Source organism: Mugil cephalus, chromosome 9 (genome assembly GCF_022458985.1).
Source record: "Mugil cephalus isolate CIBA_MC_2020 chromosome 9, CIBA_Mcephalus_1.1, whole genome shotgun sequence".
Classification (NCBI taxonomy): Eukaryota; Metazoa; Chordata; class Actinopteri; order Mugiliformes; family Mugilidae; genus Mugil; species Mugil cephalus.
The window spans coordinates 26,190,773-26,207,187 of NC_061778.1; the positions used below are offsets into that span (position 1 = coordinate 26,190,773).

General features: G+C 43.1%; 1 protein-coding gene across 1 annotated transcript; it reads right to left on the reverse strand.

The window, feature by feature from the left end:
* Window positions 1-206: 206 nt before the first annotated feature.
* baz1b (bromodomain adjacent to zinc finger domain, 1B) lies at window positions 207-16,234 on the reverse strand. Its single transcript, XM_047594010.1, has 20 exons — window positions 15,442-16,234; window positions 13,758-13,874; window positions 12,793-12,937; window positions 12,368-12,560; window positions 12,119-12,240; window positions 11,793-11,990; window positions 10,219-11,716; window positions 9,846-10,007; window positions 9,469-9,607; window positions 8,945-9,102; window positions 8,646-8,760; window positions 8,439-8,537; window positions 8,083-8,260; window positions 7,693-7,878; window positions 7,449-7,596; window positions 6,691-6,838; window positions 6,367-6,482; window positions 4,581-4,720; window positions 4,328-4,434; window positions 207-3,026 (listed from the first exon to the last, which is right to left on the reverse strand). The coding sequence occupies exons 1-20, from the start codon at window positions 15,558-15,560 to the stop codon at window positions 2,366-2,368; spliced, it is 4,749 nt and encodes a 1,582-aa protein (XP_047449966.1). The 5' UTR covers window positions 15,561-16,234; the 3' UTR covers window positions 207-2,365.
* Between the last annotated feature and the right edge of the window lie 181 nt (window positions 16,235-16,415).

The window sequence follows — 16,415 nt, forward strand, 5'->3', positions numbered from 1 at the left end:
AGCCCAGTGTCCAGGTTGTGTGATCTGAACCCAAAAACCTTCCTCAGTGGGACACGTTCAGTCCAAGTTGCTCATCTTTCTCTGACTTATGAAGGTATATATTCTCCATTATGTCAGTTTTTGGCCTTTAATTCTGCATTTTAACAGATAAATTGGCGTCTATGCAGGGATTCAGATGTTCTGAGAAAGGAGCCAACAACACAGAGTAAGTTTGATATTTTATTAAAAAGTAGACAGAACTGGGCTGTCACGTCATTTCCCTCCCTGTTCATCGTCTAGTCACACGGTTTACAGATGGCAGTGATGTCTGTCAGTCTGACCTGGGGGACACTTGTCAGCTCAACACAAATAAAACAGGGAGAACTACCGTCTTCGTCCATAGCCTTTATTGGAAATTCTTTACATGTGAATCCTCCGAACCTGCCCAAACCCAGCATAAGAGACTATAAATATATATATAAAAAAAGAAGTGTAAAAGAATTTTGCAGTTCCTCCAAGAATAAAGAAAGCATTTACAGTCAGACCTCATTTTGATAAGGGCAGTCGCCATTTAATTGTTGACTAAAATGTCAAACTGTGATTTGGGAATTATGTCAGGAACGACGCCGAATTTGAATGAAAACTAATAAAGGAAAGAAGAATAGGCAGGATAATTAAACAGTGGTCAAATGAAATCAGTAAAGTCTGGATGATTATAACACTAGTGAAACACAGGCGAATAGCACAGCACAGTACAGACAGAAGAAGGTGAACCAACCACTGCCTTATCAGTATACATATATATTAATATATACACACACACTGCTGGCAACCTCACCAAAGGAACTACACAGGAACTTCTGCACATTCGGATTTTTGTGTAGAGGATGTCTCAATCCCTGCCCAGTGTGTAGAAGTTACTATTAAAAAAAAAAACTTAACTGAAGAGCCAAATTATACCAGCATTACGAAGCACTCTAATTCTTTGATGAGCAGTGAGCGCACAACGCAAAAAAAAAAAAAAAGGTGGGGGGGGGGGGGGGGGTTACAACAGTCCAGCTAGCCGTGCTGAGGCTGAATCACTTGGAAAAAGCAGTGAAAAGAGTCTTTATAGTGCAGGAGTAGAGCGCCATCTGGTGACTGAACCCAGGTGGGAACCCAGGCTGCTTTTAACCCACATGACTGATTTCATTTGCCTGGGCAACTGTTCGTTTGTTAAAAAAATGTACAAGTCACCATTTCTGCTGCAACTATGAAAAGTAAAACAGCTCTGACATGTTGACTGGCAAAGCCCTGGTTAAATCTGCTGGATGTGTTCAACAAGTTATCATTTACATTACCAAATAAAAATGTGCAAAAAATATCAAATATTCAAAAATGCCCGTTTTCTTAACAAACACATTTGTAGTTTTAAACACTGTTTACAAATGTTTATGCACATAATTTCAATAAACTATGGTCCTGCAGCTGCTGGCATAATAGGTACACTTTACACAGAAGGAGTGCAAACTGACAGATGTTTCTTGAGGTACCGGTTCTTTAAAGTGGCAGGGCACTACAGAGGAGGAAAGGCTGGTCAGCTCAAACCAAGAGTGAGATTCCAAGTCAGGTCCCTGAACACATCTTGGCACCAAGAGCTGAGATGAAAGTTGTTTTTTCTTTCTTAAGTGATGACACTACAAAGTCTAATCTCCAGGCTCAACCCAGTTTGACAAAACATTTGTACCTGGGCTGGGACAAAAATACTACAACTAGTAAAATGCTATCATGTTTATCTATAGACTTTTACAGGTGACAGCCACCAGTTCTAAGGTGACCAAAGACTTCCTACCTACAGGGGATGTGGACATCATCATCTTTCCATCTCAGTGAAAACACGATGACTTGCAACAGAGATGTGTGGGACAAACATCTGACAGCTAGATTTACTCATCCTGAAACATGCCAGTAAAGTGATGGCTCAACTTTGTGTGTCAAGAGTGAGGAGAGACCTCTGATTACACTGAACTGGTGTTTGGACAGAGCAAAGACAAAGCAGTTCAGCTGACATTTAAGCCCAATTACACTTGTGAGGTTGTCAAGATGGAACTGAAATTTAAATCAAAGAGTCTTAAGAGCTCCATTATCTCAAATGTCTCATTTTTCTTTGTTGAAAAAACAAAAACAAAAAAACATTACTGATATAAACATGTTACAAATATAAATCAGTTTTCTTCTGCAGTTTTCCAAAATGTGAACAGAAATTCACTAACACAAAAAAAATATTCTGAGGATGGAGTCCCGCTGGCTGTGGGAGGAGGAGAAGGGTTTTTGAATTTCAGAGGAGCAGGACACCAACTTTTAAAGCGAATAGAGATGACCGAACGTCAAAGCAGCACCCTGGATTTTATGAGCGCTTCAGTCTCTTGGAATGTCGCTGCTGGCTGGAGCGGTCCTCGTCACTGCTGTCGGCGTCGCCCCGCCCGCCTCGCTGACGAGTTCTCCGTGTATCCCGCTCGCCATCACTATCCTGCTCCCTGTAATCCTTCTTGCCTGATGTGGCAGAGGTCCGCTTACTTTTCCTCCTGCCGTCATTTTCCTCCTCTTCACTGTCGCTCTCCTCATTCTTCTGCCGCCTGCCATTTCTTGTTGCCTTCCTGTTTGATTTGCCATTCTGCATCTTCTTCTTTGGCACCTCTTCTTCGTCGTCATCTTCTTCTTCTTCTTCTTCATCCTCCTCCTCCTCTTCTTCTTCTTCTTCTTCCTCAGACGTTGCAGGGGCCTGGCTGACACGCTTGCGTGAGCGCCGGCGGAGGTAGCTGTGGCCAGGCAGCAGCTTCTGGAGCAGCTCAGTGAATATCTGCTCTGTCTTGACCATGCAGGAGAGCACGGTGCTGCCCTGCTGGTTGTACTCCTCTGCGTTGGAGAAGACCAGTTTAATGTCTTCCAGGAAATCCTGAGTGTGGCGGTATGAACCCTGGCTAAATTTTCCAAGCATCGTCTGGAAATCCATCGGCTGGGAGATAATGTCCAGGTAGTCCTCAGCCTCCTCCGGAGAAACAGGCTCCCTGAGAGACATCACAGAACGTTAGCATAGTGATTAACCTGATGGAGAAACTTGTGAGAGTTAACATTTTACATTATTTTTTTCCCCCCTAATCACGAATGTGGTGTAGAATAGCTTCAGTCATTACAGTCGACTTACAGCTGATAAAAACTACATTAAAAGTCCCATCCACCTATATTTGCTCACGGCCCTTCGCTTTGTAGGTCACTAGGAGATGTTCTATGGTATAACTTGCCTGAGTAACTCTCTAGGCAAACTTCTTTCAGCCCAAATTTGAGCAGAACAAGTGTATGGGCAGGGGAAGCGCTTCTTGTTGTCATTGCTCTCTATGTGAAAAGAAAATAATGTCAACTGCCACTCTATCTGGGTTCACCTGACGCACCAAGTCTGCTAACAGCATGGCCGATTTAATCAAGGATGCTGTTTCCCTGCAGTAAACTGGGATGACTTATCTACCGGAGCAGTCGCTCCCATCCCACAGGCAATAATTAATCTCAGCCTCAAAGATGAGATTAGCTCAACATGGTCCCCAACTGTTTTATCACTACACTGGATTACATTTTCATTCAATGGGTTAAATGTTCCTCTGTGTACTAGGTTGAACGACTTTTTTAAAGTTGACTAATAGGTGGTGAAAGTTGAGTCAACGTCGACTAGTCAATGACGTCACACATTAAACACAGTAGACAGTAATGCTTTGCAACACTGAAATCTATGTTGTACGGAGGCTTTTCTGCAAGGCAACCGAAGCTACTGTTGGCCATAGCCCACACCAATATTTTAAACACCATCAGTCTGACGCCTCTAATATATGTCTCTTGCTTATAACTTCCATCTCTCACATGGTGCAGAAGGCTTTTCTGTATATAGATAATAACTTCAGCTATTAAAATTCCCCATCAAAATTTTGATTTGCAGCCTTCTTCTATCCGTTACCACAGGTGAAGTTGTTAACGGACTACCGTTGAGAGGATTTGGACCATTCCATTCCTCTACTGGTGTTGGTGGATGAGTGAACATCGTAATCGTACATTTGTTATTTTTCAGGACTGACTTACATATTCTGCAGTAGAATGGGTTCCATCTTTAGTTAAGTATTTCCACACACTTGATGAAACGCTGCTAGTTTGCTGGAATGACTCCTCGCCTGTGTTATCTGCGGTATTGCTATTGACACCAACTAGTCGGTACAACCTCTAGTGTGTACACTCCTTAAACGTTTATGTCTGCTTGTGAGACCTCTGAGACATAAACTCCAGTAATGATTTTTCCCCAAACGCACAGATCAAGTTCTTTGCTCACCTGAAAGGCCAGCTGTAGCGGAATTTCATCAGTTTCTTGAGGATTTCTTCACACCTCTCCAGCTCCAGCACCTGCTTGCGCACTCCTGTTTGGGAACTCTGTCGCACCTGCAGATCCCACACACAGGCAATAATTAAAGCTCTGGCTGTGAAAAGTACTTTGAAATATCTGTAGTTTTCTGAAATATCAAAACTCCTGCCTTTACATTTTCATTGTGAATCGTTTCTTTCTTGAAGAGTTGGAGATGTCTTACCAGTTCATCGATGTCTGCGGGGCTGCTGGGGCCGGTCCTCTGCTTGCTGTTCTGACTACTAGAAGATGTCAGCTTCTTAGGTTTACTTTTTGAGCTTTTCTGCCGAGATGAAGACTGCTTATTTTTCTTCCTTGGTCTCACTGCAGAGCAAAAATAAAAGTGATAAGGACGACAATAAAAACATATTAGAATCTGCTTAACTGTTACATTGCTGAGATGTTAAGGTGGGTGAAATCAATCCCGGGCTACCAAGGATTGAACAGTACTGTTAGAACCTCAAACAGGAAGCCAGAAAAATAATTAGCTCTTAGGTGCACCACCATCCTCTCCTGAACTGTTCAGCACTGATGCGCTACACTTCTTAATCTTTATCCTTGACATGAAAGCCTGAACTGACAGAGGGGATCATCCTGCCACATACTCCGAGTGAAGCCAGAGTGAGACACTGAAAGCTTCAAAGGAAGGTCCAGACCTGAACTGTGCTACATGATAACACACAGACAATGGAGACAAACGACTGAAATTCCTCCAGCAGCATTCCTCCCATTCCCAGCCATCCCTTTCAAATCCAAACTCGGGTCTTTTCAGAACACGCATGTATAATTGGATGTGGGATTTTGTTTTGTGTCAATGCTTATTCAAAATCTGAATTGTGTTAACAAGGAAAGTTTTTCTTCAACATGACTGAAATCCCCCTGATTAGAGACTTCAACTAACCATTTACAAAGATGGAGAGAGAGATGCGAATGGGGGTGGATTGATTTCAGGTAGCCCCTCCTGAAAAGAGGTGTACCCATAGATAAACTACTAATAAATGAATATATTCTACTGTTAATACGACCTGCTATTTCCCAAGAGTTATGCTGCTGTACGTATGATGGTAATGATATTATGATGTAATAATGATAATAACAATAATAGGATGGATAGCATAACTGTGTTTGCCCATTGCTATGTAGTTTGGACTTTCCCTTGTGAGCTCAAACAGCAGCTAAAATGTAATATATTTTCACTGTGTTTTATAACAGTGCTGATTTATTTTTTAACATATGATATGACACCACCATGTATGGTTAACATGAAACTGTTCTGTTGTTCTGTTGTCCATAATTTACTAAGCTAACTTAGAAGATGTACTGAGGATACTGCGCAATTTTGTGGGTGTCCAGTGCCTAGTATCAGCCATTAGTCCAGGAGATTGTATTGTTCCTATTGTAAATATCAAAATTCTGTATTCATATATCGTAATATATACAGTAAAATACAGCTGTGTGTATCCAGCATTACTAAAGTCCAGCCAGGGAACTACACAGGGCAGAAACATCTCCGCTTCAACTTGTTGCTTTGCTAAGGTATGTTTCTATCACTCCCAAAAACCCATCACGTTTCCCCAAGCCTTTCACCACGTGGGGCAAACGTGCAAAAACAATGTATTCATTCCAAACACATAGGATCAAGTGTTTACATTGTTTGGTGTTAATGTTTACCTACTTAAAGGATTATCAGAGGTTTACACAACCCTCTTAATCTTGATCCTTCTGGTAGAGTGAGTCTGTTGTGACGGAGGTGGTTACATCAGATTTTATTTTATTTTTATTTATTTTTTTAATTGTGGTTGGGCTGTTTTTCTGATTATTACTTTAATACTAGTGTTCATGTAAACATAACAAGCGATAATCTGGATAGACCGGCCAATCATTGCAATCATCCATTGCTCATGAGTAAAACTTTGTCATTGGATGGAAACATAAAAACCTAAACATCAATTTCTCTTGCCAATACTCACAGCTGTGTCCCATGGCTTTGTAATCATTCTCTTCCTCATCCTCTTCATCTTCTTCTGAGTCCTCCTCCTCAGAGTCCTCCTCATCCTCTTCTTCATCTGTGTCTTGGTTATAGTTCCTACAATAACATTCAAGAACCTTAACAAAACTGGTTTCAGTGATACTGATAAAGCAGCTGTTGTGCTCTTTGCCTACAGGAAGGAAGTTTGTCAGTATTATTAAGTGTGCATACGGATATGAAATGTTTATTTCTGTGAGAGAATGTTCATGTTAATGCTACAGAGTCGTTAACTCTATGGAATATGGAGAACAGGGTGTTCAGATACCTTGAACGGGATCCACGTCTGGCTACAGTGGGCTGGCAGGCAGGGCACAGCCACTCTCCAGCAGGAATGCGGTACAGGGCGGGTCGCAGGCAGAACAAGTGGAAGGCCTTGTTACACTCATCACAGAGGATAAGTTTCTCATCATCACCTGGAAGACACCAGTGTGAACCATAAGACTGAGTTAAAGACTTTTCCTACATATTTTCTTTCTCTCCTGATTTCCATTTACTGACCATCTCAACAAATCATTATCTTGTTGTTGTGCAGGCAACCATGTTTTTACAGTCTTATTACTACAGGTTCACCTGTTGCCCTGCGCAGCTGTTGGCTCTGTATGTAGACCTGCCTGACACTACTAGTCTGAGCTGCTCTGACCCTGCTGCTCTGTCTGCATCTGGGCCTAGACTCCAGCAGCTTCAGCACCAATGGCTTCTGTCTGAGGACTAGACAGGGAGCAGAAAACCATTTGGGTAGCGGAGCTTTGCTTCAGTCAAACAGGACCGACTATCCACCAACATTACAGGCACCTGACAACATAATAATCCAGGAGTAGAGAAGAACTATGTCAAACTGTACTTTTATCACAGTTACTGGCTTTTGTGTGTTGTTCTGTTGCGGTCTCTGGGGTGGTTTTGTTTGTTTTAAACGGCGAAAAACTCCTATGCACTTAACATCTGCAAACAGGCTGTGATGCAGATTTACATATATCCTAACTGACAAAACAGAAGAGGGAGAGAGCAGTAGCAAACCTTCCTCACCTTTCCTGCGACACACTTTGCATCGTGCGTTCTCAGCAGACATGTCCCACTTTATGCAAGCGTCCAGCATTCCCAGCAGCACATGCATACGGGAAAAGGTCTGGGCCTCTCGGATTGCAGTCTTCCACTTCTCCACTGCTGTCGCTACCTGAAGGGAAAAGTTCAGTGTGGAACAAAGGTTAACAGATTACAAGTGGGTGGCTAACATGATAATAATAAAAATTCAATAGCTCTGCTTTCTTACCCTGGCCTCTTCTGCTAGTCTCTTCTCATCATCCACCTCTTCTGCTTTACTGCTTTCTTCGCTTGCTTGCTTTTTCCTCTTCTTTTGTTTAGGGGCCATGAAGCCCTGTAAGAACTTTTTGATTACACAGGCCTGGATTGTGATGATGCACTCGCCAAAGTCTTTCAAGTTTTCCATGTCTTTCAACTGTGAAGAATTGATAAAGTAGAAGTTGAATGAAGATTATTTTGTATAATCAGAACACCATCTCCTGTTGAGGCATGAGCTTCATGCCTACAGCCTGGTAAGGATTAATATTTTATATGGTGACAAAACATATAAAATGAGACATTTCCCAGTCTTTACTTAAAATCAGTAACAAATACTGTTTGTAGCCAGCAAACTACTGACCTGATCTTCAATGTCTATGTTGTCATCCAGGTATCCCAGGCCTCCCTTCTGCAGACGAGAAGCTACTTCCTGGATGTCACTGCGCAGATATTTGAGCAGTTCTGCATAGCCGTCACATGTCCTGAGGCCCAGTTTGCTCTTACGAGTCAAATGGATGGAGTGGACAATGTCCTGGTACCTGAAACAGTTGAGGGACACATTTAGTGTCTATACCCAACTGCATTCTTTTCTGCTATCGATTCAAATGCAAGGTCCAATTTTAAGGAAACCAGAAACAAACCTTTATACTGTGCTTCGTAAAATGAATCCATCATATGGTGAGAGCTGAGCTGTTAAGCTAATAAGAATCTGCTCACCTGCTCTGTATCTTTGCCTTCAGTTCGCTCTCTCTGACGCCCTGAGGATGAAGACTTTCCACTAGTTCTTCTAGTTCAGCTGGGTTGTCACATATGAACCTTGACACAGAGGCAGGAAAGTTAGAATGCAGAGAAGATCAAGTGAAAATTATAGGATCAAATGATTCAAATAGAGCCCAACAGAAGAGAAACAGAAGAGGCTCGTACCAGAGGTTCTGACCCTGTTTGGGAACAGTAGTTTCTATACAAACATCTGGTGCTGCTCCCTGCTGGGCTCCTTCACTAACAGCACCATCTATGCTTCCATCATCCTTTTCAGCTCCTGCAACAACAACAACAACAATAATAATAATAATAATAATAATAATAATAAATAAAAACATAAATGCCATTTATATGTAAAAACAAGCCAACTAAAACAGACAGACCTGAAATTAGAGAAGTGCTCAGATGCAGATATTGTGAGGAGTAGTTACAAATAGGTTACCTTAGAACTATTACTGTACCTTGTGAATCAGTGACTACCTCACCGTCCTCCTCTTCTTCCACTTCAGGCTCAGCTGGTTTGTCTTCTGGTGGAGGAGTGAAGTTGTAGTCAATGCCTTCATGCACCCAGCCTTTCTCAATGTACAGACCAGGAACCACGTCAGAGAAAAGCCAGTATCTGAAGAAAAACATCCAACATTATTTTCCAAATTAATACAACAACTTACAATTGGCCATTAAAAAAAAAGACAGAGCTCCAGACCTCAGAACTCTGAGACCTTTGAATGTGCCCTGTAGTTTCAGGCACCAAGTTAGAAGCAGATCTTTAAAGTCTTTAGCTGTGAGACCCTGCTATTTAAGATGCTCTGACTCAGGTCAGGTCTCTACACCCGTCTCATTCCCCAGCCCTCAACATGCTGACAATGACAATGACTTGTTCACTTCCTGTCCTACATGTCCCAGGCCTTGAAATGCAGCTGTGATAAGACAATCTGCTTATGTCCCATCTGAATGGACATAACGTTTTATTTTGAACATCACCAACCTGTTGTGATTTCTGTCTGTGCCCAGCGGGGCCCTGCGCATCACGAGTCTGGCTTTGGTTATTCCATCCTGAAAGGCCCTCTCTGCTGCAGCCCTCTGTCTACGCATGCGTTCCTCTTCAGCCTCCTTCTCCATGCGCTCTACAGAGGAATAACAAAATCATGAAGTGTACTGAAACAATACGATAGTAATAATCCTTTTGGCTTTGTTCCGAATCCCACTAAGAGGTCAATTTAGGAGTACATAAATACCAAGAAAAGAACATTTTGCGTTAAACAATACACCTACAATTTAACTTGTTAAGTCACCACTTTTTTCAACACACAAATTTCAAACAAGCACATTTTGAAATGCTCTACTCCCTGCAACAAATAGTACCTTTGTTCTGCCTGTCCAACTCCTCCTTCTCTTTCTTGGCCTGCATAGCCATCAGTCGGCGGCTCTTCACTGAGCTGATCATGTCCTCAGGTTCCGGTTCTGGTTCCACCTTTACTTCCTTCTTACTCTCCTTTTTAACACGCGCCTCTTTGTTTTTCTCACCTTTGACCACATGAAAAAACACACAACAACAAACAAAAAAACAAAAATGAATATAGCGGTATATGCTTATATTTGTACTCGCAAAATAGGGATATTACTGAAAGACTGATTAACGGCTTAATAATTTATCGGAACATTAAGGTAAATAAAGTTTTAATCATTCAACATTTTAGTTTCTTACTGGTGCCATAGTTTCTGATGAACCACCTACCTTTGCTCTCCATCTCCTTTCGCTTCTGCTTCTCAGCCTTTTTGCGGTCATTGACCTCTTTGAGCATTGCCAAACGCTCTTTCCACAGTTCAGCTGACCGCTGCTGCATCGCATCAACGTGGTCTTCCACCGAGTACGTCATGAGGATGCGGTGGCACAGTGCCACCAACAGGTTGACTTTGTCCTCAGGACTCAGCTCAAACACCTCGATTGTCTCAAGCCTGTCCAGGAACTCACTAGTCACTACATCATCAAAGCCACCCAGAGCCCCTGAGTCCTCTGAGCCCTGGCCGCTATCTTCACCATGAGCGTCACACGGCCTCAGGCACAACCGCGCCAGCTCAGACACAGAGTGCATGGTGAGGGGGATCTCGGATAAAGGCATGTCAAGTTCGCTGTAGCCTTCAGCTAGTTCATCTTGCAGCAGTGTCTGGAGCAACACCACCAATACACGGTTCAGGTAGAGGAAACCGGAACGCTCCCCAGCCAGAGCATCCATCAGAGCCACTGCTGTGATGGGATACTGGTCATCTGGCATGAGCAGCCCAGCATAGCAATGAAGGAAGTCCACAACCATGGCCACACTGCCAAACAGGGTGTTGGGCAACCCCTCAGGCATGTCCACCAGCTTGAATGTGGGCAGGGTCTTGCCACCTTCGATTTCTTGGTCTTCGTATCTGCGAGATTGTTCGCGGCGGACGAGCATCTCCTTCTCGCGTCTCTCCTTGGCCTTTTCCCTCAGTTTCTCTTTGAGCTCCTCACGCTTCTTCTTCATTTCTTCCTTCCTTTCCTCTTCACTCATAGCTGCCCAACGCTTCTTCTGCTCCAGAAGCTCCCAGCGTTTCTGTACTAGCTCCCTGAGCTCCTCCGGTAGACGGCCACGGTCATCGTGGGACAGAGTCTTTGCAGCTTTAGAGATGAGGGAGGAAAGGGAGTTCTTTTTATCCTCTTTGCCCTTGTTTTCTTTGTAATAACGAAGGAGGTGGAGAGCCATTGGGTGGAGTGGCTTCCCCAATTTAGGCGGGCCCATGCCAGTACTACGGGCTCTCTTCTTTGGGCTTCCTGTAGGGGTGCTCTTAGCCAGATGCAGCAGAGTCATCTGCTTCATCTTTGGTGTTTTTGCACCAGCTTTACTGTTTTTAGAGGCTTTGAGAACATTCAGCTTCTTATCACCGCCTTTTCCAGTTTTCTTTCCCTCTTTCTTGTCGCCTGACTTTTTGCCAGATTTTGGAGTAGAGGGAGCAGAGCTTTTTCCTTCTTTCTTGGGAGTTCCTAAATTCTTTACCTTGAGTGGAGACCCGTTCATTTTCTGCATGTGACCCCAAATGGTGGGACTAAGGGGCATGCCTAAAGAATCTTTCTTCTTTTTACTCTTCTTCTCTCCCTTCTCATGTCCAGAGTCTTCTCCTGGAGTGTTAGCAGTCTTTAGCTTCTTGCTAAGTTTACCTTCTGGAGATGTCAAGCTCTTGCGCTTCGTGGAGGGATTCTCTGCCAAAAACTTTAAACACAAAAGTATGAGCCAAGAACAAACAACATTTGTAAATTTACAAATAAAAACACAGTAAGTGAATTACCTTTTGTGGATCTAGAAGAAAGTCGCTGAATTTGCTAGGCAAGTTGAACTTTTTCACCAGTTCATCTTCAACCACCCAGGGAGCACTTTCTCCCATGCCCAACCTTAGAGCATAGTGCCTGATGAAGTAGCGCATGATCTCCTTGGTTGGAGGACGCTCTGTCCTATATAGGCTGTCTACTGGGACATCACTGATCACCTATAGAAGATGGCATAGAGGATATGGGTAATTTTTATATAAATGTCTGAGTAGACCTCAACAGAAGCACGCATACAACTATGAGATATTGGTTCTGGACATACAGAACTGGTGAGGATATGACATACCTTATCTTCATTGATGAGCTTCACGTCGTACTTATGAGGAAGGAATTTGGGCATTACCCATTTCTTCTTCTCTTCTTTCATGGCAGTGGGAAGTTTCCTTGGAGAGCGTCGTGCTCGGTCACCTGAGAGCAAGCAAAAATTTATTTGAGAGCGTAAGAGTTTTGAACTATAATACAGTGGCATGAGTACCCCCCCCCCAAAAAATACAGTGCAATGCTAAACCTGATATGTAAACTGATTGATACTCACTCAGACTCTCCCTCCTGTTCTCCTCCTCTCGGGGAGGAGGCTCCTTCCTCTGGTTTTCCTGACTTGCATTCTCCTTGTCACTCGATGGAGAGTCACAAGCACCTTCAAGCTTCTTCTCCCCTGACTCGGCTTCTGGGTTTTCTAAAGGATGGATCTTTACCACCTTCACTCGTAAACTTTTGTCTTTCCGCACCTGAAGTGAAACAGTCATGCGAGTCAATATAGACTACTACCACTTGAGATACTAATCATTTCGATTTGACATTAAACAGACTTTACAGTAGAATTCTGTCTGTTGAAAACACAAAACCATTTAATATTTATAGCGGTAATGAGTAACCCAGTGGAGTAAAAATACTGGAGATGCCATAATTGAGGCAGGGCAGATAACAGACAAGCTTATGAATTTATGAGGTAAAACTGACCAGGAAGTCACATTCTTCGCCCACAGCATACTTCGTGAGGATTTCGACCCAGGCCATTTCAACCAGTTTGTCTAAGGACACTGTGTTGTGGTGGACCATCTCAAGGACAGGCTTCTCAAACCACTGGGGATACTCCTCCTGAAGTCTGTACACGGAAGAGATCAGCAACTAGTTCAAATAGGTTAATCAAACGACAGTAATGTATATTGTAATTTACATTGATGAAAATAAATGCACAGTGTTTGGATTTCTGTTGTGGAATGCAGCCTTAAAGAACAACAAAGAGCCATGCGTGGCCAGCAGGGGGAGTAAAATCTCTTGGCCGATATATTTAGACAGAACTTAAATACAGATCATGATCCTGAGTGACTTGAGCTCTGGGCAGCTGAGCACCGCTCTCACCAGTCTTTGATCTGACATCTACTTGGGCCACATATACAATTTTGTCTATCTTCATTTCGCTACAAGCACACACAAACAAAGGATACATACTATTTGTACAGGTTTGTGGTTAGTGGACTGAACGAAATCATTTAACCTCTTATATTTTTTTCCACTAGCTGCTTTTCCTTTAACAGATCAGGATATAAGGAACTCATCAGGTCATTGCAGTTTCAAGGATGACTCAATCACACACCCTCTAAATAGAATGAGAGGAGGAGCACCAGATCTATCCAATCATAGCAAAGCAGTAAGCCTTGTGACCTTCACTGAGAGTATGGCTCTTATTGAAGACACTGCTAAACTTTTGTTACAGTGGCTGTCCGATGTTTCTGTGCATCTAAATAATTAGCAGTGATTAATATCTTCAGAAAAGTGTCCAAAGCAAAGTTTTACTGAACATATTAATGCAATCAACTACAGAAATGCATACACCGTGGACTGTAACAATCAGAGCTGACTAATGGTTCTTATTTCAATGTTTCTTTAACATGCACATACAAAGCTCTGGATGTAATACTAACAGTTCAGTGACTTCTTGTTCCTCCTCCCATGCTTCTTTGTGAGTAAGCTGGCTGCTTCCAGTGCTCTTGCATGTCCAGATGCGTTCACTATACCTCTGTAAGCGTGCCTCATATTCTCTGTACAAACTTTGTCAAGGAAATTAAAGCGTTCACATGTCAACATGTCACATTTTGCTGTAATAATAATAAAAGTGAGAAGTGCTTCAGTCATTGTCAATAAATTAGTGTCACTGTGTAATGAGAGGCCAAAGAACATGCGCAGACATTTCAAAACAAAACGTAACAGGATAATAACAACGTCTGGAAAAGGGTCTGGGGACTGGATAAGCATAGTGACTGCAAGGGAAATGAGGAATAGATCGCCTCAAAGTCTAAAAAGAAAACACACTTGTACGATCAGTCAATGAGACTCAAAGATGTAATTGAGCGTCCTCTGTCAAATCCCAACCTCTGATGATTGTTTAAACAGTAAAAAGAAAATGTGTTCCCAGTAAAATTCTCAGTGTTACAATACACACTTCCTTTAAATGTAAATGTACTTTGGAAATGTATTATATAGCATTTCACAACAACCTCCAGTGAACCAAAGTGCTTCACAAGAGATCAAATAATTAAAAACACACCCGTAAAGAAGTACATGAGTAAAAGAAAAAATATAAAAACGATACACAAAAGAGTAACAATAAAATCAGTGTCACCACACTACCAGCTATTAAAAGCCATTCGAAATAGGTACGTTTTAAATTTAGATTTGAAGAGTGGGAGCTTATTCCAGAGCCCGGTTGCACCAACTGAAAAGGCTTGGTCACCCTAATGTTTAAACTTTGAGATGGCACTTCTAGCTTCCTTTAAGCAGTTACCAGTGTTATACACAGACACAAACACTAGTATGTGTCGTGGCTCTATCAGTCAAAATCTATGTCAAGTACGGTAACGTTAGAGACATGACAGCATCTTAAGACTTTTTTCTATCTCTAGTTACGTGTGTCACATTGAACTGACACAACTGGCTTCATAACCTTGTTGACAGCAACGGACCTTGCATAAGAGTTCACATAAACACCTTCTAAACCAGTTGGTTAAAGTTATCTGACTTTCACGGAAGAAGTATGCCCGTTATCAAAAACTACTGTGTTAAATCGGTCAACTCACTTCCTTGACAAACTTCAAAATACAAAGCTAGCGACAGCTAAGTCGGTACGTGTTAGCTAAGTCCACAGATGCAGCGAGCCATTGGCACATAATGGGACCGTAACGTTAGCAATGTGCTAGCTGCTAGCACTGTTAGCATTGGTAGCTGACAGCGCGGCCGTTAAAGATGAAAGTGAAAACGTTTTAGGATTTCTTCACATTAAACAAAGCAGATATGTCACTTAAAGGCTTAGGATTTCGCCAGTCTCGTTAAACAACCAATTAATAGCCGCAGCGAGTTGCCTAACAAAGCTTGTGTGAATGCTAGCTAGCGAGCTTGTCATCCAGTATAAACTGTGTACAAACAGTTAATGGGGGAGAAATGTCAGGTAACGTCAAATTCAGTGATCCAGCCTGCTGCTTCACACCGTGTCTGTGGCCATGCTGCTATAGGAATTTCAGCTTAGCGAGACAGGTAGACAAAGGCGGGTATCAATCCTACCGGCTGGCTCGATAAGTCGAGACTGAGCATCACCATCATGTTAAAGGATACTCTTTGTTCCTGAAGGCCTCCTTGGTGTGCTCGATGATGTAGACCTCCTCTCCCGGGCCTGGTGGCTCGGCTAGCGGCTTAGCCAGTGGGTATGGTTTCCGGCCCAGAAGCGGTGCCATTTCAAAATCGGAGATGGCACACGTGCCCGAGGTACAATTAGATGTTCTAGTGTCCGACTAGTGCAGTAATACACAATGGTATGTCCTTAGCATCTATCCAAGTGAGCGAAATATCAACGCCGATTGATAGCACGTCTTAGGCTACCGCCGGCAGGCCCGGCACTCAACGTGGAGCAGACTAGCTAGCAGGCTGGGTCGCTATCTCGTTGCAAAACAATAATAGAGCGCTTCTTTCCGCCGGCCTCATCGCACCATTCTTCACTCCTCTAAAAGCGCTTTCATGCCCGTTTTAGGGATGCTCCGGTGTGTAAAACTCGCTTGCCTGACTTCTCTCCCGGGATAGTTGGTGAACTTTTAGCTCCTTTGGATGAGCACGAAAGGATGCAATCCACACCGAAATTAAACTCGCGGCAACAAGCTCAATTCAGCAGGAGGTCTGGCGCGCTGAACAGTTCCGACCAAGTCTTCGCAAATTAGGCCGGTTCCCGTTTAAGCTGCATCTGCTGTGCGCGACTGCCGTCAAAACTTCTCGTTATCAGGTAACGGCGTTAGCGTGTGTTAGGAGAAAGTAACTTGTATCACTCAAGAGGTTAATTTCTGGTCGAAATGGCGGGAGTTTCTAGTCCACCGGCAAAATTCCGTACACCCTCAGAACTCCGTTTCCCCGGCAGCAAGCCGCGTCGCGTGAAGGTCCCGCCCTTACTTTACGATGATTGGCTGGCTCTGTGAAGCGGCCTCGCCGATGTGTATTTAAAGCCTCACATTGGCTAAAACCGCTTGTCTATCGTCACTAACAACGAAACCACGCCCGCTTAGAATATCAACCAGACGCTCGAAGGAGCTAGTAACAAAAAT